At 37.2% G+C, this 26,753-nt stretch overlaps 2 protein-coding genes across 16 annotated transcripts in view; one reads left to right on the top strand and one right to left on the bottom strand.

Annotated features, from left to right (window-relative positions):
- DYNC1I2 (dynein cytoplasmic 1 intermediate chain 2) overlaps positions 1-1,948 on the top strand; it is a 30,205-nt gene extending 28,257 nt beyond the window's left edge. For all 11 annotated transcript variants that reach the window (XM_030487531.1, XM_030487529.1, XM_030487524.1 and 8 more), the window contains 2 exons: positions 400-525; positions 1,218-1,948. In XM_030487531.1, the coding sequence (XP_030343391.1) occupies positions 400-525; positions 1,218-1,331 (240 nt within the window). In that variant the 3' untranslated portion in view covers positions 1,332-1,948. The remainder of the gene's footprint in view (positions 1-399; positions 526-1,217) is intronic.
- Positions 1,949-2,457: 509 nt separating this feature from the next.
- The window catches only part of SLC25A12 (solute carrier family 25 member 12), a 51,904-nt gene continuing 27,608 nt past the window's right edge, over positions 2,458-26,753 (bottom strand). For all 5 annotated transcript variants that reach the window (XM_030487518.1, XM_030487519.1, XM_030487522.1 and 2 more), the window contains 9 exons: positions 22,960-23,044; positions 22,348-22,506; positions 19,313-19,365; positions 19,046-19,126; positions 10,688-10,828; positions 8,560-8,698; positions 6,150-6,308; positions 5,874-5,964; positions 2,458-5,353 (listed from right to left, as the gene is read on the bottom strand). In XM_030487518.1, the coding sequence (XP_030343378.1) occupies positions 5,170-5,353; positions 5,874-5,964; positions 6,150-6,308; positions 8,560-8,698; positions 10,688-10,828; positions 19,046-19,126; positions 19,313-19,365; positions 22,348-22,506; positions 22,960-23,044 (1,092 nt within the window). In that variant the 3' untranslated portion in view covers positions 2,458-5,169. The remainder of the gene's footprint in view (positions 5,354-5,873; positions 5,965-6,149; positions 6,309-8,559; positions 8,699-10,687; positions 10,829-19,045; positions 19,127-19,312; positions 19,366-22,347; positions 22,507-22,959; positions 23,045-26,753) is intronic.

Genomic DNA, 26,753 nt, shown 5'->3' with positions numbered 1-26,753 from the left:
CTTTGGGGGGCGATTTAAATCTAGCCTTTGGCAGGATTTAACCTGCCAAAACAGCTGACTTCATCCCTAACTTCTGTCATAATCTTTCTTGGGATTGCAGGGCTCCTCCTTGCTGTCCGACTGAATGCCTGTCAATGCCTCTTGTCTCATGGCAGGAGTGCAGATGTGCTTTTTGATAGAAAGTGTCTGTACTTTGGCTAAGGGACAAAAGATGTGTTGGTTTGGTCATGTCACTGGTGATAGCTTAGGGCCACTGAGAGTCTGAGATCTGCATATTCTGCATCAGTGGAAATGTTGGGCACTTCCTTTGATGCAACATTGGGGGACTAGGAGTGTTCTGTAACCTGTAGCTTATGGAATCCTCACACATTTTTATCCATGTGTTTTAAATGACTACAGGTGCCAACTGCAAGCATTACTGTGGAGGGTAACCCTGCTCTGAACCGCGTGAGATGGACACATTCTGGGAGAGAGATTGCTGTTGGTGATTCAGAGGGACAAATAGTTATATATGATGTGGGAGAGGTATGTATACCCTGTATTGTGCAAACTACATTGCAAAACACTTGAGCTTCTTTGACTTTTACTCTTGTTCAGCAACTTGCTTTTAACATTTTTTCCCCTGTGATTAGGGGTATAAGGTTTAATTTTTATTTTCAAATTAATGTTTACTTTTTGTGTCTATTTCAGAAATTGTAGTATAACTTTTTAGCATCTGGCAGCCACTCAGAAAGTGAAAGTATTATTGTAAGGCTGGTGAACACAAGATGAAAGAATCTTCTTTGTAACTGGGACATGTGAATTCTGACCACAGATTGAGAAGTACCGAGCAAAACATTTTACAGTGAAGCAGTCCTGATTTTATTCCTATAGGGAAGCTGTTGCTATTGCAAGTCTGTATACTGCAGTAGTACGTAACTAATTGATTGGATGAGGATATGGCATTAGTATTCCCCTTTTGGGGCATCCATCTCGGATGGAGACAGATCATGCAAGCTTGTAATAGTATTATTACATACTTAAATACAGGATTCTCAAATTCAGCTTCCTTTATTAGTTAGAGCTTTTGATATTCAGACTATTTTAAAAGTTACACTAAATAAAAGTAAGCTTTTCTATTGGAACCTCTTCTGAACATTACTTAAGCACTCTGCTGTTCCAGATGAGCTCACTTCTTATTTATCAGTGTGTTCAAATAATGTTCTCTTTGTCAACAGCAAATTGCCGTTCCTCGCAGTGATGAGTGGACTCGGTTTGGTCGAACCCTGGCAGAAATAAATGCTAACAGAGCTGATGCAGAAGAGGAAGCTGCAACCCGCATACCAGCGTAGATCTATAAAAATAGGCAGCAGTAGTAGAATGGTGAATGATTTGATGCAAAATGCACGTGTCAGTTCAAGTAATAGCTTATGGGAGGAATATATGGATTCAACTATGGACTCTGAAAATGTATTAAGATTACTGAAAACCAGATTGTCACTTTTTATATATAAATTACAAGCACATACTTGGATTTGTGTAACTTTTAATACAGTTAACTTTGACTTTGCAAGGACCTTCTTTTGCTGAAACACTAACCTGGTGTAAATTTGCTATTGGGCTTCTGAAATTTCCACTTTGTAACAGTACATCTGAAAAGTGAAAGTTCTGTTTCTACACTAAACTTTCTATATTACAAAGACTAACCTTCATTAGGTAGTAAATCTCTGAAGCATTCTTTAATTTGAACTACCCATGATAATAAGCATGCATATGTTCCAAGTAAGTTTCATTGTTTATATATGGATAAGGTAGTGGGTAATATATGTTAATAAAAAATTGTCTGTAGTTCCAAACTTGATAATTGGACCTGAATTAATGAAATACATATTTAATACCCAGTTCTTTTGTTTGAATTGGTGCATTAAAAGGTGAGACTGATTCATGAATAAATATTGTATGAGCACTTGTCAGCTGCCCTGACCCCTCATCTGTGACCCTTCAGTAGTTTGAGAGTAGAAAGTTCCTGGGAGCTGCTGCTTTCGTTTTACTACACACATCAGAGCTGTTTTCTACCCCCAGCCTCCGCTTACTGCCATGGCAATCAGACAGAAGGAGAAAGGCTGCTGTTGTCAGTCTTTTCTTTTCCAAAGGATAGGGAACTAGATTGTAACTTAATTTCTATAGCATGACTAGCATTCTGTTAACTACAGACTTGCTGCTAATTTTCCATATTAAGTAAGGATGTCTGCATTGATTTTAACATTTTTGTTGAAACAAAACTTCTCAATGGCTTGAAACAAAATGGTTGCAATTTCTGTTAAAATTTTTTTTAGGTTAAATTTTTTGAGTACATCTTTCTCATATATATAAAGTTTCTCATATATTAAGTTTCCCATCAAGATTAGTTCTGGGGTTAGGGTTTGTGGGGGACATTATATTTGGTTGGGGTTTTTTAGGTTGTTTTGGTTTTTTGGTGGTTTGGGGTTTTTTTTTTTGGGGGGGGGGGAAGGTGGTTAAGTAAATATTCTGACTTGTACTAATTAGGCACTAACCAGTGTTGATGCCTTTAACTTAGGACTTTAAGTTTGGTTCTGGTATTCATAATCTGCTACAAGTTTATTGTTTTGCTTAAAAGTAGGAAATAGGTTTGTATTCCATAATCAGCTTTAGGTCCAGAAGTATTCTTATTGTTTCTATGTTGTTTGTGGTTTAAGTTTGGTTTTGTTGTTGGGGTTTGGTTTGGGGTTTTTTTTTCCTATTTCTCCTTGTCTCAGTTCTGTTGCGAGCAGCTCACAGAGACAGAGGCAGCAGTCACAGCAGTTCTGTCTTCAGGAGGCTCTCTTTTTCACTGGGCTTGAAAGTGAAATATATTTAGGCTTCCACTGGTGTTGACTTGTCAAAAGTCCCCCTTCAGTAAAAAGTCATGCTGTTCACTTTGAGGAAAACATACAAGGTAAATACCAACCTTATGACTGCAGCTATCTGTTCAGTTGAGAAACATGTGAACTACCTAAAGAACAGGCACACCATGTGATGATTTTTACCCTTGAGGCACAAGAATTCTTCTTGTCCTGCTGTTTTGCATGGTTGGCTAGGGTTTTTCAGTTTTGGGTGAGGTTTGGGTTTGTTTATTTTCACTAAAATTGTTAATTCTCTTTTAATAATGAATACATTTCCTTCAGACTTTGTTACCAGAAATCCAGTAGGTAAGGCTTTTTTTCAATGGATTGTGGCATGAACATATAGGTCATATGGCATCAGTTTTCCCTAATTTCAACCTTTTGGTAATTTTCAATTATTACATTTCAATACTAATCTGTATTCATTCCTGCTTGTGTTCCTCCCTCACAAAATAGTTGAGTACAGGTTAAAAATGTTGTAAAGCCCATACCTGCAACACTGAGACCAACAGTGGTGCTAGATACTGTAAGTGATCATCCTGGGAGCCACACTATCCAGTTTGGGAGCTATAAGAAATACAAATGCTGTCTTGCATTGCAAAGTCTCCTAAGGCCTTGATCAAGTCGGTCAACAAGCTGTGACTAAGATGAAATGCCAGTGGGTACCTACCATTTTTGTATCTAATTGAGAAAAGCGCAGAACAAAACAGAGATACAAGAGAGAGTTCCTGGGAAGCCTGTCTCTATGTAGAAAATGGCACAGAACAGGCAATTCTTTAACCTGAACAGGAAAAAAAACTCCAAGTAAGGACAGGAAGCTGCATGATGCAGAATAATGGTCAAACTCCCAAGTTTAACATATTGTAACCTCTAGCTCACTAAATAGCACCAAATCTGCATCTTGCTTAGAGGCTAGAACTGAAGGAGGGCTTCTCTGTGCTTGCAGTGTTCAGTTTTTAAGGAGCCATTTCTTCATCAGCTGACTAAAGCTCTTCATGTTGACTTGCTGTCACCTCAGCAAGAAACTAACATAGCGCTGGGACACACTGTACTGCGGGATGGTTTACCCTGAATGAAACATGTAAAACTAAAGATGGGAGGTTGTCATACTTCAGTAAGCAAGGCTGGCAACCCACCCCTCTCTTCTCTGGCGGTAGGGGTACTATAACTACTTTTCCTCTGTGGCTGTAGAAATCTAGACTCCCCGATTTCCTCTGACATCTTTGCATTTAAAAATTACACCATATCAACTTTTGGCAGACATTAAGCCAGAAATAGTTCAAGCTTTTTCTTTCCCCTCCCCTTTCCACCCAATGGGAAGTATAAACAATCAGTTTTGTATATTAGAAGAATATTAAAGTAAGGTTGTCCGTTTTCCAGAATAACCTAATCTTTCAATGATAAAACAATCTAGAAATACAGAGAATGTGTTCAACTTTAATAAAATTTTCAATTTGGGAAAAATCACTTGGTAAATCCTGAAAAAATTCTTGAGGCCACTAGTAACTCGCAAATACTGTGTTTTAAATATGCTGCCATAGGGGTAAGATCGATTACGCATCTAGTATTACCTTGTATTTTGAGAGAATTCCTTGTTACAAAGCAGTGCTGCAAAATAAAATACTGCATGTGCTCATCTAACTACTGTCTTCTCGTGCACTTACAAGCCAGCACATGGCCTTTTAATACCTTTGCTGTAATTAGCAGTGAAATGTGTTCCTTCAGAGGCTATGTGCTGCACTGTATATTCATTACATGGGTGCATCTAATCTGTACATTTTAATCTATGATCCGTAATCTGTGGAGGGAAAACCCAAGCAATTGGACAACTTGTCCGTAACCACAAAGCAGTGAACTGACTGAAGTGGTTTTAAATAGTTTATTGTCACGATTGTTAACAAAATGCCTTCAAAACACTCTGTACATTTCAAATTATTTTGAACTGCAATACCCGTTGTATAAATGGGTATTGATACAGATGCCATGATGTCTCTGTACAAAGATGTACAATATGTACAGTAACATTAAATGCAAGCTGTGCAAGGCAAAGTCTAGGCTACAGATTCATGCCGCTGGTTAAATTAAGGCATAGAACCTCAGCTTCAATCAGTTCCTTGTGTGCAAATAAATAAATGCAGGTATGTATCATATCAGAAAGGAGTAATTAGATTTGCAAGCTCAGTTCAGCTAGAACAACATGCAGCTGACTGGAAAAAAAATACAGTTCCTACTCTGGTGAATTTTTTCCACCACATCACTTTGTTAGGTTGAAACATCGTTCCAGGATTCAGCTGCTACTGGGTTGAGCTGAGGTGATGGCAGATCGAAACTTTGGAAGGTACAACCCAAATTTGCTTTCTATTCCAGCAAACGTAGCTGTAGCAAGTCTGTATCCACCTATGTGCTCAGGGTTAACAGGAGGAAGATCTGAAATCCGAGTTTTGGGGGTGGGCTCTGATCCAGAAGGTTTGCTGTTTGAAGAAAGAAAAAAAGCCTTTCTTTTATTTAAAGCATTTTCTTAAGCCTGAATAACTCTACAAAATCTAGACTAAATACTTTAGGTTTTTGAGTATGGAAGAATCTTAAAGCTGACCGTAATTAATTCACTTCTCTGTCAAGTAAAGTTGAGTTCAGACCACTGCTTCATGGGAAATCAAGGCCAAAACTGAAGTTACATTTTTACCAACAGCTTTGTTAAATTCTGTTAACTTTCACTGACGGGGGGAAATGGACAAAATATCTCACTACAATGGAAATACAAATTAATATATTAACATATGAGATGGCTCTTCATCTCCTCATCTGTTTAGAAGTAGCATGCAAGTATCTCTCAATTTTATAAGGATGGGGGGATTTTTTGCACACTGCAATTTTAAGTACAGGTGATCAAAGATACCAAGTTTAAGTGGTCCCGTGCATGGGGAAAGAAGTAAGATACTTTTTAACTTGGCGGGTTTCTTGTGCAAGCTAAAAAGCAAATATCTGACTTACAGGCCTCCAAAATCGACATAAAACCATCTCTGCAGAAGTTCATAAGTGACCAAAGTAACACCAAACTGGGGCGAAGATCTGAAGACACGAGCTGTTAAATATTACAAATCACAGTGTCAAACAAAAGAATGTCGCAGGAGAGAAGCTGAACATTTCTAACAAGACGTTAGGTTTTTCAGAATCAGACCTTGCAAATACTGCTCTAGTCCCTAACAAAGCAAGTGCTAGTTCACAGATCCAGCGGTCAGCCTTAATATTCAAGGGTGTGTTTCTCACCTCCAGCTCCCTTCCAAAAAGCCGAAGCGCCTTCTTCCTTTAGAATCTTCCGAAAGCAGTCAATAACTCCAGCGTATGTTGTCTGACCAGCGCGAGCTGCCACTTGCAGTCTTGTCTTGATGACATCAGCAGGGGTTACCAAAGAAGCAGCAGGCACACCTTTTAGAAGAAAACCACATTTAATTTGCACAAAGAATCTTGTGTGAGGAAACACTTCTGCAAAATGCAACTACAAACTTTAATTTCTTTTTTCTTTCCAAAAACTAGACTTTACTACAAATGCAAGTTCTTACACTTAATGCTAATATAAACTGTTGTGCTTGATATAATCATTCTGAGTTTCTTCTAAATTTAAAGGCTGTAACAGCTAGTAAAGAAAACAATAATTATCAACAGCAATTCTCTCAACACCTTCTCATGGTCTGTCATTAACAGTAGTTTCAAAAACTATGAGAGGCATTTTTAAGTTCACTCATATGCTATACGTGTAATAAGAGATACCCGTAACAAATCAGTTGTGCAACCTTACTGCATTTCTCAACGCTCTACAACATGTTTTGCAAATTACATAGATGATTGATTTGGGAACTTGAATACTACACACATCCATCTGCTAATAAAGCTACTACTTAAAACACCTATTCTGCAGAAATACATCTGTACTGCCGTTTGCACTGTTCTGTAGGAGAACAGTAGGCAAGCCATAAAAAGACTGAGGACAATGAAAGTGTTTTACAAGCCTGCTTAGTACCAAGAGCGTGATATTAGCCAACAGTGATGGAAGAACAAATCTCCACTTCCAAGGCACCACTCTCAGCTTTCTAGTCAAAGGAAAGGAGAAAGTTTTCAGAAGTGTACTCCACAGTATGTAACTGTGCTATCTGAGGTATTTCTGAATACTTCTGAATACCGGACAAATTTATTTCTGACTTAGAACTTTGAAATGGGTTTTGACTTCTGCTGAACTTTTACAATTGGTTAATATTGAACTAAAATATTCACAAGTCACTGATTTGCACAGGTCATCATAAACTCTGAAGTGTCATGGACCAATTCAGGAGGTTTTAAAGGAAAACAGAAGCAATGTTGTTAAGCCTACAAGCATACACTAATAGCAACCATATGCGATTTTCCTTTATAGCAGATATGTTCAGGCTATTCCTCCCTAGTGCGCACGCGTGACAGGGATAGATGGAGCAACTGGGAATCTGAAATTTGCAATTCAGAAAGGCAGGTTCCTGTGTACACTATAAAACTAGGCCTACAAGATTTACGCACATTTTTAATAGGGTTCATCACTTAGTATGTGTGACCCAGAAGCACTAATCAAACGAACGAAGAGAAGCTGTGAAGTCTGCAATCTAAAATTAAAAACATTTATATAAGATACAAGTTAAATAATAATATTTATATGTGCTTCTACGAGTACAGTAAGCTAAATAATTTTCTGTTTCTGGCAGCTCACAGTTGCTTGAGAATAAACAGGGCTACAAATCTGTGACTAGTTTCCTAGCTGGTCTCTCCCTTCCCTCTGGCACAAGGAACATACCAACTGGCAAAGAGCAGGTGCAGCCAAGCTCTGTATCAAGTCCAGTGTGGGAAACTGCTCTTTACACAGCTCATGACTGATGTATACATAGTGATTCCTTATGACTGTAACAAGTAACAGAAGGTCTGTTAAGCCCAGTGATGTTTCTAAACTGCACAGATTCCAACACTGAATCATCTGCGACTGAAAGGCTGCAGATGCCTGGTTTTTGTCCTAGTGATCTAATCCCTGGCAGTGCAGAATCCAGCCACCTATATCACATTTTTAAATATCCACCACTGCAGTTCCTATATCTAATATTCTTACACCACTTGCCATTTAGTAAAAACACCTTTTTATCACAGCTGCCTATTCTCTTTATAGTAAATACTTTTTAAAAGAAGCCTTAAAGTATTTTAAATTTCAGATTATGATACTTTAACTTCAGCGTCTTGACAAACTAATGCCCAATTTTTAGCAATTACATTTGAACAAAGTTTCTTCTCAGTTATTCAGGAATCCAAAACTTGGTAAGTCATTTTCTTCCTAGCTGTTATGATCTCTCATTTTATGTTCATCAAAGATTCAAATTAGCCTTCAACTCTGAGAGCACAGTAACAAGTAAAACCCCATTGAGACAGACAGATCAGATTTGACTACAAGTTGCTGAGCTGCATTACGCTGTTTATCCACATTATGCAAATGTAATTAGCTCTCATCAAAATTACATCGCCTCCCACTAAGGATAACAGTGATCAAATTTAGATTAAATCAGATACAATGGTACAGTACCCTTCCTTTATATGGGGCTACTGAATGAATATTAAACATTACTCACTAAAAGAAAAAAAAAGTACTTCTGGAAAACATACGCAAAATTACCTGCAATGGCTCCAGCTGTAAGGAGATTAAGTCCTCCCACATGGCCATTTTCATCAGCAAGCATCATTTTACTGTGAGCATAAACAGGAAAGTAGATTGCAGAAAAGGGAATGTCTCTGAGGAAACATGCTTTGGCACCCTGTCACACAGAACAGAGACATAATACAAATACATTTTATAAATAAGGTTAAAATTGATATCCAGCAAGCAGCCTGAGCCCACAAGTACCAACTCTTTTGATCTACCAGGTAAATAACACAGAAAATAAAAGGTCTCGGGAAACAGAAGATGTAGGGTTGAACTTGAAAAAAAGAGTAAAGTACATCTAAAGTAAGTTTCTAGAATGAGGAAGATTCAAGGTTCACGTCTAATTTCGGTATGCAACACATGACATCAATCCTGACATCAGTACATAGAATACATACCTTTTACGTACGATGGATCCAAGTGTGATGAAGAAAGCAACAAAGGTCTGTCCTTACATCTTGCTGACAACAACCCACAATCAAAGCAGCAGCAAGACAAGCCTTTGCATGCCATATTTTCCACCAAACACAAAAGCACTACTAAAATATCAGTGAGGACTGTAAGACCTCATACTGGTCTCCACTGATAGTCATCTGGATGACTGAAGAAGCTGCACTGGAAGGTTAGCAAATAGAGGGAAACTGCTGCAAAATGGGAGCTGTTTACTAAGGGGAAGATACAGGGAAGCAAAACTAGCGGCCCATGATAGTACTGCAACGAGTATCTCCTAGCCACAAACTGGCATTAAAGAGTTCCTTAACAGAACTTTGCATGCTGTAAAAACAGTGGAATACTTGGAATGAAACATATCTAATACTCTTCTTTTAGTAACTTCAGTCATCAGTCTGTTACCAACTAAAACAACTCCTTGTATACAAAGCTCAAATGAGCCCTTACATGTAAAAAAAAATAAAATAAAATAAAAAATCTCTTTTGCATACCCTGAAAGCATGCACGTTACAAAAATGCCACTCCTTGCCTAAATACCAACTGGTATATGCCAAGCCAGCGGCCTCTACGCAATGAAGCCACCTCAGGCCAGTCACCCATCAGTTTTATTAACACACAGCACACATTACGAACCCTTCGTGGTTTAAGCAGACCTCATTTCTTCAATTATTTTCATACAGATACTTTATGCTCTAAAATGAGTTCTTACAGTTATTCACAAATGAGAATGCAATTCTAAAGAACTGCAGAGTTTTCAGTAAGCTCAATTGATTAATTACTGCAAACACAAATGGTAATTTCGTCCCATGTACCAAAATACCCGTGATCTCTAGGAATTCTAATGGCCCTGAATCTCATCTACTGAATTCAAAACAAAAGCTTTGGCTCTAAAAGTAAATTTGCACATTTTTATAGCATTATTGCAGGTCTATGGACAGATCACGTAAAACAATGTTTTGTAAGTGCACAGCTACTACAACTGCAGAATTTACGTGTTACCCCTTGCACTGGCAGAAGATGCAGGAAGAAATAGTCTTCCTTGTTTAAGAAAACTAATAGCTTCTGCTCCATTACATCTGATCTGTAATGATGGTAGTAAGTATACCTGCAGGGAAGGAATCTGTTGACTGGCATTCTGCTGAAGTACAGTACAGGCTTTTTTTTTTAGTGGAATTTGTTATTGACAAATCCCACCACTTAACTTCTTAAAAATCTGAATCCTACTAAACTCTACTACTGTTTCACTGCCATCAAATTATTAAGACAAAGAGAATATCCTGCTGCAAAGATAACAACAGATTCAAAATAAACGTAAGAAAAACACACAGGGAAAAGCTACAGAAACTTTCCACAAAACCCCACCAAATGAAATGATCAGTGCCAGAAGCCAGCAGGTCTGCAATACAGGACTCCCTGTAGCTTGGCATAAAAGCCCAAAGGATAGCATGGGGGAGTATATTTTTGTATCCCACTGCCATTAATATAGAAGTGGGGTTTCTTCAGTTTTCCACTGTGGGGCTGCCCTGCAGGAAGAGATTGGTTTTAAATTCAAAAGATGTCTTTGTTTTAAACAGACTTTTCTTCAACAATGGGAAAGTTCAGCATAAAACATAAAATGATGAAGCCACTCAAAGCAGAAATAAATACTTACCTTATAAAGGCCAAGAAGGCCCAAATCTTTTATAACAGAGAGGGCACTGACTCTGGGTCCTGTAGTAATTTCTCCTGCTACCTGCAACCGAATCTTTACAATCTCCAGAGGATTAGTGAAGATGACCTGGGAAGCTCCTGCCTGCAAACCCAAAGAAAAAGAAAATAAATTGCATTACTAGAGCATGTGGTGACAGATTGAATTTTGCAAGGTGCAAAGTGCCTTGCATATTCTCATGTAAAAATATGACATATACTTAATAAAGCACCTGTCTGGAAGCTAAACGCCCCAAATCAGAAATCATGGGTTTGCACAAAATAAATCTACATTTATATGTTTATAGGCCACGGAGGCAGATTAATTCAGTCTGTCTCTGCTTTTCTCCTTGACACCACTTTCTAGAAGTCATGGCTGTGCTTAAAAGTCTAAGATATTACACAAAATACTATACTAATGCTAGACTTGTGCTACTTAGAACATAAAACACATATAAAGAAGACCTTATGTTTATTCAGTAATAATCCATCGCCAACATGTAGACATGTTATTTGCATTTAGTGATGATGCTGTTTAAAAGGTAAATTTGCATTTAATGGTGTGATTTTAAATTATTAGAAAAGGTGTTTGGAGTTTTGTTTAGCAGCCTTTAATTGTCCTAAGTGGAAACAAAATATAAAATTTAAATAGGAAGAGTAACATTTCAATATATGATACTAGATGGAAACAGGAGTCCTATCTTTCTCTGAACCGAGCATGACAGATGTTACAGGATGCAGGAAATACTCTGTTAGCAGTGCTGAAGGACTATCTTGCAAACTTCTTAGCAATAGTGTTGCAGAGCTGCTTCAGCTGCTTCTTTAACTAAAGACTTTCAAAGAAATATGTTTCAGATTTGAGAAGGATTCAGCCTGACAGTTCAGTTTCAGAAGCACGTAAACCCTATTTAAAATGACACGTTTAGATTTCTCCCTGGTTTGCTGTAGGTGCCACAGCATTTGCTTCCAGACGAGTGTGTGGTTCATCACAAAACAGCTAAATTTTACTAAGCTTCTTTTTCCCTCTTATTCCTAAACCGCCTTCTTTCATTTAAAAATTAAGCTCACTTCCTTAAAATTTATGGCATATAATCACTTGAATACAGTCAACTTTAAAAAAGCATTTCTTACACAATCTAAAAGTTCTTCTTAATCCCGATCTATTCCTCTGACCCATCGAATTTTATTGAAGGAAAAATATGCAGAGCATCTGCAATTACAGCTTTTTTCCACTTCTAAATTGCCCAGGAAATAAACTGTCTTTTGTGATGCTGGGGATGTGTGTGTGAAGTAAAATCGATAGTCTGCTACAGCACCTCCTGGACAGCATGTATGGTGTTTTCTGCTAATTGCTTCAGAACTAATGAACGCTAATCCTTTCTGCCCATAGCACAATCTTCCTCTCTTCAGCAGCAAGCAGAATAAACTTGAGATCAGCCCTGAAGTACGGCTTAAAAGTTGGTGACTTGAATTATTCTAGACTTGAGACAAAAGAGCATTCCAAACCTCAACAGCTCTCACTGAGAATGATCAAGCACCAGTATCTATGAGATGGTGGGCATGAAGCATCAAAATCTTCACTGACCAAGCATCCAACGTTTCTCTGGACTTTTACTGAGCGCACTGGCATCCCTTTATTGGAAGTCCCATTTGTTACTTCACACAACAGACATTTCAAATCATCATTGTTATGACTTTACTAAAGCACCTTGACCCAAACAGTGGGAGATCAGCCCCTGCTTTTGATTAATTATCTCCACTGCAGTAATTACTGTCTTTAACACTTTCCACTCAAAAGATCAGCCTATGTTGTTAATGTTTGTTTTATTCCCTCACTTCTTCACCTCTCTGAAAGAAAATCAAAACCTAAATTTTTGTGGACATTTATTGCTACCATTAGGAAGATCCCTAGAACTCCCAGACCAGACAAACTGACCACATCTTCTCTGTTCCTTGGACTTACTGCACTGTGTTTACTCAGTTACTTGACATCACTTGTGTCCAAAGCCTTTCTTCTTTCTTTACTTCTCATCTCACTTTTTCCTCCCCAGTTCATACACAGCTATACATGCAAGATGAAGGGGCTGTCCTGCTAGGCAAAGTTCCCATCTAAATAACAGTTATAAAATAGACATCTGGCAAGTTCTGTTAAGCAAGAACAGATTTTTTTTTTTATCCTGCATTAAACAGAAAACCAATTTCAAATGTTTATCATTTCCTTACATCATTTTAAAAATAATTTGGTAGACAAAACATTAAGCAGAATGCTCTTACTACATAATACAATGCACCACACAAAAAATTCAAGTAACTTTAAGTTTAGACACTAAGCTAGAAATTCACTCCTTCTAGACAATTACCAGCTACCTGCCTATTAAATATGCATTCTTTGTTTACATATATATGTGATCTTCCATTTTTTATTTTTAATGTTACAAATTAGCACATCCTGCAGAGCAGCTGAAATAACTCTTCCTATTTGCCTAACACCCACTATAGAAACACAAATAGGCAAATTCATAAACATTTCTATTTTCTGCCCTGAATTCAATCTTCCTGCAATTAACATTCTCCTCTCCTAGGTGTACAACTCCCTACCTTTCTGTTCAAATCAGCAACAGCCTTCTTCTGATACGGAAATGAGAAGACTCTAAACACAACCCATTTTAATAATTTAGTAGCAATACTAATCATATCTACAATGTTACAAATTGCATGTAGTTATAATTATATATTATGATAATATTAATATTAAAATATGACTTGATGATGGTTATTGAGCAAAATAAAATATAAGGAAAACCCTAGCATATGCTTGTATTATCAGTAGAAAACCATGTGAAAAGCTCTTAATTACACTTTGAACACTGAGTATTCACAGTGTTGACAAACTTCAACAGGCAGCTTTCTCAAAAAGAGCTGTAAGTGTCAAGATACTCTGTTAAATACTCCCTATTAGCAATATATACTCCTATTCCAGTCTTGACTTTTCATACTGTTACACTTGGAGTTCAGCAAACCTTTCTGCAGAGCAGTGATTTAATTCACATTTAGAGGGGCACTGAATTCAGTGGAGTTGCACAAATGAGTTAGGTCCTTCACAAGTACAGATAAGACAAGCATTGACTTTAATACAGAACATGTAACACAAAAAGACTCACTTTTTCATTGTGTATTTTTAAAAAAATTAATGTGACTTGTTTTTCATTTGTGGGTTTTTTTTTAAGTAAAGGATTGCCTATCTATCTGACAAAGAACGAGTGAGGTGAGGGAGAGTGCTGCCTGGAGAGCAGAGGGAGAGCACTCCCCAGAAGAGGATGCAGAGGAGAATGACACAAAGGATCTCCAAATAAAAATGAACTGGCAGCGTGGAGGGTTGCAATACAATTCTCCATGCTTCTGTGCAATCACTGGCAATCATCATCACTCTTTTTCAAAGTATCTTACTTCAGCTGTCAGCTACGTATGTTAAATACACGTGCACATGTATATACACACAGAGGTATACATTGCAGTCCTTGAACTTCTTTTGGAGAAGGTGTACTAAACCTAGATTTTCCCCCCATAAAAACCTCTCTTCACACATAAATTACAACAGACACTTTAAAAAAGGTTGACAAATTTGTTTCTGAATGGAGGTTATTCATACATATAAAAAATACCAGTAATAAAAACTTCTACTTAACCTTAATGTCATGTAAAATAACTCCACAAGGAGCAAATAAAGGAACTAAATCTGACAGCAAAGGTTATGAGAGAAAAGATGTAGTTTGAGATCCCACAGCAAACGCCCCATGACATGCCAAAGGCTGAAGGAAATACACAAATGACCCTGCAACATGAGACCTCTTGCCCTTTCCAATTCCACCCGAGAGGCATATGCTACAAAGGGGGAGAGGCCTATTTCAAGCCCTTCCTTCCTTCCTTTTTGAAACCACCACATCCTGGACCACAACTATGTCCCTCACAAGCAGCTAAAATAAGATGTTACTTAAAACAGTCTGGTTTAAAAACATCAAAAGAACTTGCACGTCTTTCTCAAGGCAAAGCTGTCATTGTTCATGCACCTACAGTAAGCTTCCTGTCTCTTTTACTAAACAATAATTTTATCCCTAACTTTAAATGTCCACAACAGAGATCAAGATAAAGCAAGAAAGTTTAATTCTGCTTCTTATTTTATCTGTTTAAAGTATATTAAAAGAAGTAGAGTATCTTCAAGATTTAAGGAGTCTGACAGCTATAATTCTACATTTTTGTACTTATAAAATAAACCAGTAACATTTTAAATTATTTTTTCAAAAATAAATATTTGACACATTCCTATTTGCCTCATCAGCCTACACACGTTTGTGTGTATGTATATACATATACATTCCTATGAAAATTCTTTTTACAAGTATGCCCAAAACATTTAGACTAAATGTTACATTTAATGTTTAAATTTATGAAAGTTTTTAAATCAGTGGTAAATTTGGACCTCGATGTGCATGCATGTGCAGACACACACACACTCCCCCCAACCCCTAATCATCAACAGATGCATTGTTTACAACTCCAAGAAGGGTTCTTAGATCCTTTCTGCCTGGCACCCCACATCCTCTTCCTTCCTGTAGCACAAATCAGAAATGTCTTCTGATCAAACAGGATTCATCCATTCAAAACACTAAGCACCATGCACACTGAGTGATGGGAAGAATCCATTTCTTCCCATGTAACTCATAGAAATTACAGCTTAAAATCACAGCATCTTTGCCTACTGTAACAGTACTTACGAATCATTTACATAACATTAGATGTCTACTTCAACATTGTTTCCTGACTGAGGACAAAGAGTTGCCCTACAGCACCCTGCCCTTCATGATGCAGTCACATGCGTCCTGCATGTAAGCTCCTTTGAGAAGCACTGTCTGTATCAGGTGTGTGCTCCCTGCTTCCCCAGCTACTGTGAGGATACAGGAAGTATTGCCAAAGCCTCACTCGGTCTCCCTGCAACTCGAAGCTAATGGTAGCTAAAAACTCCTAAGGCAGGAATGCAGGCTAATGACTGAATTACAATGAAATGTAATTCAATTAATTACAGTAACAGTAGGGACAGAAATTGCTTGCTCTGAACATGCATAAGTGTGGATAGTGCCGTTGATGATTAACAAACCAGCATACTCTCGGGAAGGTAGGAAGATGGGATATCAGTTTCATCCACCAGGGACCAGAGCCCTTTCACTGACAGGTATGATGTGACCACTGTAACTGAGCTGCCCCACATAGCTGTTCTGCAGTGTTCAAATACAGCTACAGCTTGAGAGCAGCTGGGAATATTTGGGCTCTTACAGAGCAGACCCTACACTTCCCAATGACATTTACATTGCCCAGCAGCTAGCAGGTAGGTTTCAAGGAGCACAGGGCACGGGCTGACTGCGGGAGGTCCCTGCCCTGCAGTAAGGAAGGAAAGACAACAGACAGGCAGCTGACCATGTAAACAGGCCACTGCATGGGCGGCATCTTTGTTAACAGCTACAAGAATTAAGACATTTCCTCTTACTGGGAACAGGAGTTTATTCCATATCTTACAGGAGCCGAGAATAATTGGAGCCTGAGAAGTAAGATTTTGGCCCAAGAGATCCAGTCTCTTGGAGTTACTGTTTCTGAAGGAGGCACATGCCTGTGGGTAGCCTCTTTGTGGATGGCATAGCACTTCTTACAGACACTCCAGAGCTGAGGATAAGGAACAGCCTACACAAGTTCTCTTAAATCACTACTGTCTTAATATCAGAGGTTTCACCTCTCCTCATGTGCAGGTCTTGGAAGACTGTAACACCATACATCAGCTTTGATACGGCACTGCCAGCCAGAGAGGAGAATCTGCTAGGTCTGCTGGAGCCTTGCCCAAGCTGCCTCCATTTCCTCACAAGGATTTTTTTGATTCATCGTTGAGGACTATAGCATGCACAATGTGCTTTTGTACAGCTTGCAAGAGGGTGGGCCTTCAAAGGTCAGGAAGGCCTCTGCTCTGATCTCTATAAAGGGGCTGAAAACATGGCTCACTCATTTTGCTCACCCACTACTAGTTCCACACCAGAAATGATGAAAAAGTGCATTATTCCTGTTAATCAGGAAAAAGTTCAGCACTAAACACAGGCAAGTGATAGTCAGAGATAGTAATAAGTACATCTGAGAACTACATACAGGCATAATGCTGCTCCTCCTGATGTTATGACAAGGTTAAAAGCATGCTTTTAATTTAGCCCATATTAATAGTGAACTATTAGCAAAATACTTAAGTGTTGAACAATAAAGAAAAGCCAAAAAACCCAAGCTACCCACATCCAGGTGCTGAAAATAATTTAAAAATATATGAAATCCAAACAGTCCCACAGTAACCCATCATTTTCTATTAACAAAGAGAGAAGGAATAAAGAAAAAATGAAGGTAGCATCACCCAAATAGAAAGTCTTGCATGGCCCTGCACACAGGAAGGGACTAAGCTTACTTGTGGCATTTTCTTGGATGTTACTGTTGGTTATGCTTCATAATATTTTGTAGAAAACCAGTACACAACAAACACCAGAAGCATGAAGGTCAACACTATTTCCAAGCAAGTCAACATGGAAAAGGGCTGCCACAATGAGGATGAAAAAAACTGATGATGACAAAAATAAAGACTAACATACCAACTTGCTACTGCTTTAGTCAACTGATACTTTCAGACTTCTACAGTAAACTTTACAGGCTTCTAATAAAGGTTCTGGTATTTAGGCAGAAGTGAAATTGCTAAAATGGAAAATGTACAGCAGTACGGATAGAAAAATCATCAATTTGTAAGGTATCAGATGATCCAGAGGAGGCTACAAAGACATTAACAAACCTGAGGTTGCCAAACTGCAGAAAACTTCTCTTCTACAAAGGCCAACTTGGTTTAAAATTCTCACAGATTGAGTGAGGTTATCTTGAAAAAGGAGATGAGAACATCAGCTAAGACAGTCAGCTAGAAGAAATGGCTGTGTTTGGACAGATGATAAATCCACCCAGCTTCATAGAAACATGTGAATTTCTGAAAGCTTATCTGAAACTCAAATTTCTCACCAATTTTTGTATGTTCACTACAGTAAGACAATAAAATTATTTTGAAAAAGGATTAACTACCAGGAAGTGGAAAAGCCTCTAATGTAAATTGAATTTAATATTATACATTTCAGTAAAAAAGAACATAAAATAATAAAACTGATTATCAGATGCTTGTTTTTAATTATGAATTTAAGCACAACACAGTGAAAAACACTAATGAATTATATTCACTTCAGTTACAAATGCCTTGTATGTGCTTTCTGTGTTATTGAGCTTTCCAGAAAAAGGTTAGTCTTTTTTAGCTATACATCACAGCTGCTTTCTCACATTTCTCAGAAAATAAACTTTATATACTGACAGGTGAAGACTCAAGCATGTACTAGGCTGCCAAATTCAATCAGGCAGAACTATAAGCAGCCTCCCTTCAGGGCTGCTTCTTTGAATTAAAAGTTTGCAGAGGTCAACAACCTTTCTGCCCCAGGTTTTGTTGTAAGCTGAGGAGGATTTATACCAGCCTGTCAGCCTACTCAACTGGAAGTTATTAGTGTTTTCTGCTACAAGAGAAACCTAACTCAAGCCTTAAACATTTTATAGAGTTAACAACTGTTGGGGAATCCCACAAATAAAATTAGCCAATGTGCAAAATCAAAAGAAATCTATCATCAATATCAATTCAAACCACTTACAGATTGCTAAGAGATCCACTGAATTACAGCCCCCAATCTCAATGAAAACACAATTTTGTTTTAAGCTGTATTTAGATGATGGACATAGTTAGCATCCGGAGTCACATGGCTACATTTTATACCAAGTCATTTAAACAGAAAATTCACTCATACCTGTTACCTGAACAGTAAGACTACATCATTCAGTTTTTCCACATTTTCACAAACAAAAAAAATTCACACATAGCAAGGTGAAGAGTGTATTTCTTTTCCTTCTTAAAATCTTCAGCAAGAAATAGAGTTTTTAAACTGTTCTAGCCCTGAAGTCAAACATCATCTCTATAATCTCAAGGAGTACCGGTATCTTTCCAAGCTAACCATGAACACCAACCCAGGCAAAAGTATGGAAAGGGAGGAAAGGTCCCCTCTCTTTAGCCTTTTGTGAATAAAGCCACTACTGAAACTGAAAAAGAAACTGGGCCAAAAGAAGTTGATCAAGCACATAATTCCAAGGGAACTCAACTCAGAAGTATGCAAAGATTTCCAAACAGAAAACAAGAATAATTTTTCCCTAGGAATACAGGACAGATACTTACACAGCCTCCAGCAAGGATCTCTGCAGGAAGTGGAATGGAACCATCTTTCTTAGTAAATTTGTCTCTGACAAAGTCATTAACCTAATAACGATACAATACATTATACACAATTTTAAGTTATTTTTCTTCCTTATTAACACATATCAAGTACATCTGCAACCATATATATTAGAGTGCTTGTAAGTGGTCATCTTTCACACATTTTAGGAAATAAATCCTGTTATGTTAACAAACAAAAGGATGCCAGGAAAAAAAAAAGGTACGTACAGTTAGCTTAATAGCCTTTTCTGGAGCAACACCTATCAGCTGTGGTAACAAGCCTATAGAAACAAAGACATCATAAGGCAACATTATCTTCCTAATAGAGAAATTAGTATAAGAGCTCTACAGAAATGCCTTTCTGCACATGGGATATCCTTTGAGGTGGATGTCATTTAAGTATGTGATGCTGCTAGAGCACTGCATATTCATACCAACACAATTTTATATTAAGATTTCTGTTGAAAATGGTAATGAAAAGGGTGACCAGATCTGCCTTCCACAACCAAGCCAAGCCTGATGCTGTTGCTGTACAGAAGTAAAAAAAGGTAAGGACTGAACATACACCTTAGATATGTCTACTACATAAGAGTTCATCTGACTTTTTTACAACTTAGTATCATTTTCCCATAAAGCTTACAATTCTTTTTTAAAATAGGAGAGTAATTGTGAGATACACACGACTGATAAATTATCAACTCACTTCTACTTGACTCACTGACCAGAGTTTTCTGAAGGCTCCAGTTGACTAAGCATATAAAAGATTTTCTCTGTTCAGTCCAACATGGTAGCATGAACTTCTTTAAACCCTATTACTATAAAGTATTTTTTATCTCACACAGAGGAAGCATTAGTGAAGAGAAACCGATTTCAAAAAGGCCCTTGCTCTTGGAAAATAGCTGCTATCAAAATGAACTGCCATTTGGCAAAAGCACATACACTTTTCTAGGAACTAATAGGTTTAAGGAAAAAATCAGTAGATGGCAGTCTTAACTTCCTAACATACAAGGTTATAACAGCATCTTTTATTTTTAAATCCATTTTCTCCACGATCCTTTTGGCAAATGTATAGGTTATAAAACTTAAAAGGCTTATTTTTCTAGAAGTGGTCACTTCCTAATGTTATTCCATGGTTATGGGATATCAGTTTGTCAGAAGTGTTTGCCAGTTACCTAGCAAAAAATCCCACACCAATTATACCAAAGATCAGATAACAGGAATAAAACTATAGATGCAGCTTTCCATTATACATTAAGTGAAAAGAATAATAGCTAAAAATTCATTTTAAAATGTTCAAAATTACCAAAAGTACTCAGCGTGCAGAATTTTTATACTACTTCCTTAAAAGGAAGCTCAGAGCAAAGGTACCTAAATAGAAAGAGCAGGAGTTAATATATGCAGCGTAGTGTTTTCTTCCAACATAATACTTTCTGTGTGATTTACAGACTTACTATGCTGAGGAAAGGTACTTATTAAATACAAAGAAAGGTTGACAATAACAAAAGAAATGCTGCCCTCCCAACCTGAATCTCTGATCTACCGTGAAAAGAAAATCCAGCTCTGCAGTGCCTACACTTTAAAAACCCAAAACTACCAGACAAAACACAAGACAATCCCCCCTTTTATGCAGCTGAACTCATTGGGCACACACATTTGGCATGCCAGAGAACCTGCATCGTTGAGTAAAGGACTTTAACCAACTCTATAAATGTTTCTGTTGTTTACTTTAATATACTCCACAGACCAAGTGGTAACATTCTATCAGTCCAAGATGTAACATGTTGACCATTAACTGTAGTATTTTCGAAACAATTTCTTATGCTAAATGATCCTAAGACTATTAAAAAGTTTAACAAACTGACATTCTCTCAAACCTCAAACAAGCACGTTTTTTCTTAAGTGTAAAGCATTGGTTCCAACTCATTAATGGAATCATCCTTGATTTCAAAGTATTTGAGAAAGGTTAGAAAACAAAAATAAATATAAGAAATGATCAGTTTTAGAAGCTGCCATGCAAAACCATGTAGTTGGGTGGAAGAGAAAGAAAACAGTACCGTAGAACAGCACTGTAGAAATAATCTTGTAAATGTAACTCATGGAGTATTTGCCGTTGCAAAAGATTAGCAACAAAAAAGGAAAACAATTCACCAGTAAGATGTTATTTCTGGAGATTACAGCTATTTCATTAACATTTTCACTGATCTATTCCTCCCTCTACTCACTTGCATAGCAAAATCCTGCAAGATTACGAAAATCTCTTTAGCCAGAATCCACAGACTTTCACATGCAAAAACTTCCCAGATACTGTCCTTACAGGACACTGTCCAGTGTCTCCACCCACAGAACACATTGCAAAGCAGAAAAAAAGGCTGTGACCATCACAGAAGTGAGTGACTTTTCTCCAACTAAAAAACAAAAGTGTGCCAATTAATAAATACCTTACTGATCCGTATGACAACTGTGCACTTCATTATTTAGGTGAAATGACAATTGAAAATAGAGAATTCAACTAAATATTGATTTCAGAGGACTGACTAGCATGGGCCTTCTATGTAAGTCACCTTACTCATGTGATAAACACCCTTTCAGAATCTTCTGAGCTAAAACAAGATACAAGATAGCTTTCAGTCTAACTGATAAAACTGATTAAAGATGTTTTGAATTCTTAACCTGTATTTTAGAAGAGGATTTTTTAGGTTTTTTTAAATTACAACTTTTGAGTTCCACTATTGATATGTTAAAGTAAAATAGAGCAACATAATACAACAGCAGGATGCAATTTCTTGTTCACAGAATAAAACAAGTCCCACTAACTGCAAAAGTATGAGGCATAAGAATTGGCATCCAGTTGACAGGTACATTTCAAAATTACTGTCTTTTGTCTCTTAACAAAAACTATTTGCAGTAAAATGGATCTTTATTCCTCAGATGCTAATCTGCCTGATACTTGCCCTCAGCCAAAAGTTACAATCCTCAGTTTATGAGATAACAATCATGTCCGCAACACTCACATCCCAGAAATTAGGACTTTAAACAACCTAAGCAGCACAGAGCAAATCAGTAACGAAAACATGCCCAGTTTTTCCCAGCAACTGCTTATGATGAACACTGCTAAGGGAAGATACATATTGAGCTCTATGAAACAGAAGCAAAATTGTATATGATACCAACTTTCCTGGGTTTCCCCTAAGAAACTAGCTCCTGAGGTATTAAAAAAGAGGCAAAAAATCCCGACTTGGTACATTTATTTTTTATTCACTTACCTCTGTAAAGACCAAAAAAGCCTTCAAAACGCAAAACCTTTTTAAAGCAGTCAAAACTGTTTTTATACATCAACTCTCCTACGACTGAACCAGTGGAGCGCTGATTCTGCATACGAGTTTTCACCAGGTCTATGGGATATACTGCAGTCGCACCCACAGCTGTAAGAAAGCATTTGAGTATTATTTCTGCACCATCATTGTTGGTGTAGTATATAAATATTATGATGATTTTCTACAACATTTATTTAAACACAAAGAATATATAAGCTGGTAAGATCTCTGATATATTGAAAGTAAGAAAGGACAACACTGAAAGTCTAGAAAAAAGTCCCAAGGAGAAAGAATTATAGTTACTTAGAACAAGGTGTGTAAAACAAAGAAAACCAATCTGAACTACCAGTAAGGAATTTCATTACTGGTGTAATTTCAGAAGACTATGGAGAGATACTAGAACAGAAGCAATAAGGAAAGAAAGGGAATGGCACAACCAGAAGCAGCTCCACCCTCCAATTCTTCATGTGTATAACCAAGAAATGCACCTTAGATGAGACAAAGTATTCTGGCAAGACAGTGTTAAACTAACCCAAGCTTGAAAACAGAAATATTACTCACCTCCAGCAATTGAGCCCAAAGTGAACCTGTAAGCTGACTCCGCTACTTGGAGCCAGATAGGCCTGCCAAACTCTCCAAAAGATTGCTGTGTGAGGGGGGAAAAGAAAAAAAAAAAAAAAAAAAAGAAAAAAAAAAGAGAGAAAAAAAAAGGACAAAAAAAAGCGCTTGAAAGTCTGTATGGGAAAACAAAGATGCTTGTGAATGGGCTTTTATAATGGTACAGAAAGACTCTGATAAATAATTACTATATAACTTCCATTACACCTAATAAATGAAGCACTTTATTCAGAAACTCCTTTCAGAAAATATTCTTCCTTGTATATTACTAGTATAACTAAAAGAGCTATGGTCAAGAAAAAGCAGGCAGAAACTCAGATCAACTTCATTACTTTCCATTCTGTTGCCTTTGAGTTTGTATGGCATCTATCTCCCCCTTTTGGCTCAAATAAAACTCATTACCTCAAAAGGAATTCAGTATTTCACAGACAGCATCTATCAAGCATGGGATAAATTTTAAGATTACATATACATTAATACATAGGAAAACCATGACATTTCATGTCTTCAAAACAGCAAAAAGTCAATTATTCCCCAAAGTATTCTCCACAAGTCTTTTTCAGGCAGTTGCTAATTTACAGACACAATGATGACCTCCCTCACTTCAATCACACCCACTACTATAAATGTTTTAGTGTTCTAATTAAACATAGGCCTGCACAGAAAATATTTGCAGAGACTCATATTATTAGATGGTTACTAGAAACAAGGTAACTGATAAGCAAGATGTAAGTGTTCACAAACTTGCACTACAGAGTATGCAACATGGGCCAAATTTTCTTCCAAATATGAACAAGGGGATTAGAGAAGAATTTGTTATGCAGTATAACTTGTCTAGGCTATATTAATGGCCAAGATATTAACTGTTCAATTCCATATTGAAGCAGATACTAAAGCCCATCTCCCAAAACCAAACCTGTTTTTCTTAAAAGCACCCTGTGATGTTAGCAGATGCACTCCTGACAGCATAGCTGGAATGTATACAGACCACAGACTGCTATGGAAGGCTTTGCTCTGATGCACACTATGAACTCTTCGCAAAGATTATCGCATATACATTTCACAGCTAAATCAGCAAGGCTACTTAACTGAGTTAAGTTCAAGTTACTGAAGCTCTGAAAAGTGAAATATCCCCAGAAAGACAGCATGTACCTCAGTGTAAGCTACTTTGTTTGGACTGATATTACAGTGGATGTGCAAAATCCTGCCTTTATCACATAATGTTACACTGTATGTACAAAATGTAGGATAAAAGCCTATAAGACTAAGATGGGATCATTAGCTGTAAAAAAAACATGAATTGCATTTTATACAGTTTTTCCACAGAAGATACAGCTACGATCATTTGCTTCCATAAGACATTTTCCTCTCCCAACAACATAGCTTAACAGAGAAGAATTGAGAAATTCTAGGTAGCATCAAATGATAAAGTGCACATATGCAGACCAGCATTTAAAAGCTTAAATCAAATGTATTGCCTTTACAAGCAATCAGAAGCAATAAATCTGAAGAATGTCCTCACTATTCTGTGAGGACACTGTTTTCCTATCTAAAAAAAAAGTTCGCAATAAAAACAAAATAACCATACATGCACACAAAAAAATCCTAAAATACAGAGATATTTCTTTGATTGACGTAAATAAAAGACACATGCAATAATAATACCTCACAAAGGCTTACAAGTGGGAGTGGTTCTTCCTTCCACAAAAATTTTCTTCTAGTACAGCACACCTGCTTCCTTTTAGCTGTTTTAAGGTTATTTTTTTTCTAAGCTCCACACAGTTCTCATCAAAATTCAATCATAGAATCATTGCATTCAGACATTAATCTTAATGAATGCATCATTGGACGTTAAAAATCAAACTCTTTCTGAAAGAAATGTCACTTATATATTATTAAATAAGTGTTCACAAAGTTTGCAGTTTACTTGTGTGTTCAGATGGATATGTAAATGAATGTAATTAATGCTATAGCTTTCAAATCATGAATATTTATAAACAGAAAATTACTGTAGCTGTCATCCCCATAGGATATTCAGCTGCTAGGCTTTAAGAAAAATCTTTCACAATGAAAAAAATTGACAATAAAGTAAACATGGTTGAAAGCAGGCTAATTTCCATTTCCACCAAACCTACATAGAGTGACTTTATGTAAAAATGTAGATTTTCCTTTAAGAAGGAATTTTAAAATCATATACAAGTGATTACAGACTTGGTTTCATTTTTCAGGGACAGCTGGACCTCTCTGAGATGATATTCTCTCTTCCAGGAAGGGATATCTTTCATTTCGTCAATACAGTTAAAAAAGGTAATATAAGGTTCACTTAGGATAAGGTCTATTAAAATACTGTTCCTTGTAAATAAAATTAAATTACTTTGCTTTCTGTTGTCCTCTCTTAACACAGAACGCATACTAGAATGAAAATGTAATGTTTTACTCCAGGAGTGTGAAAAGAGTATATTCTGTTCTAGTGATGAGTGAAACTTTTATCAGTGAGCTCATTTTATAACAATGCCAAGCCACAAAGGTAATTCTGAAGTGTAAAATAAAACAAGTCAGTATTTTGTCTATATGGAAAGGTGAATATGAAGACACTGATTAAAACCAAAGTTGGAAGTTAGGAATGTAATTATAAAACTTCATCAAAAGTATTTCTCATTAGTCTGGATAAACGTTGTATACACATTTCTGTGCCAATCCATCCTGCCATTCTTGTCATCAGGAGTCCACAGGAAGACTGTTACCACTAAGTAGGTTTTGAACACTTCTTTCATTGGCTCACGTCTAATCGCTTAATGACAATACAGCATAACATTAAGAACAGACTAGACACTGCATTTCAGACCAATTTGTTTGAAAGAGAACTGAATGATCAAATCCACTTGTAATAACAGTAATCAAAATATGCTCAGTTTCATGTATGGAAGACTTGCTATATTCCATATAGGACAAATTTTCAATCATAGCAGTTGAACTAATTCAAGATTTTCCTGTCACTAATACATATCCTAGATTTTGTAGTGGATATAACTGTTTAAAGGAATCTCTGCAATATGCATAAGAAGGGACCTGAGAAATAAAAAGTTTTATAAACACAAGCTTTCATTTTCAGATAGACTCCTGCGGCCCCTCATCCACTGGCAAATTCAGAACATTCATGTGGCGAATAAGGCATGGGTGATTTTTGTCACTACACTGCTACTTTATTTCAGACCACTCTGCAGCAGTACTATCTGCCACTGGCATCACCAGGGTAGAGAATCTGAACTTCACTTTATGGGAGACAGTGTACCTTCGAATGGCTGACAAAGGTACTGCTGCCAGCTGTACGTCCTCCTGCCCCAACAGCTCAGATGGCTGAGCTACTTGTAAATCAGTTGCTGAATCATTGCAATTCGGGAGCAGCATTTTAACACAACTCATCACCAGTGTCAGATTGCTATAAACGCTGAGCTGCAAGATGTGGCTGTTCAGCAATTGATTCCTAAGAAGCCCAGCTGCCTGAGTACCAAGCGAGGTGTGGGCAGCTGGAAGCAGAACCCAGCCCAAACCAGAATAATGCCCACTTGGGAATCAGAGCCCTCAGATGTTTTGATAGGCACCCCATAAACTCTTAACACAGACCGAAAGAGACAGAATTTAAGAAGTTTAGACATTGTAAGAAAATGAGAACTTTCAGGATGAAAAATTAGATTTATCTACTGAGTACACAAAGATGTATTTAGTCAGAACTATGG

This window comes from Strigops habroptila, chromosome 5 (genome assembly GCF_004027225.2).
Source record: "Strigops habroptila isolate Jane chromosome 5, bStrHab1.2.pri, whole genome shotgun sequence".
In the NCBI taxonomy this organism is placed as follows: Eukaryota; Metazoa; Chordata; class Aves; order Psittaciformes; family Psittacidae; genus Strigops; species Strigops habroptila.
Note: the sequence above shows the minus strand (reverse complement) of the source record. Positions and strands in the feature narration are given on the sequence as shown.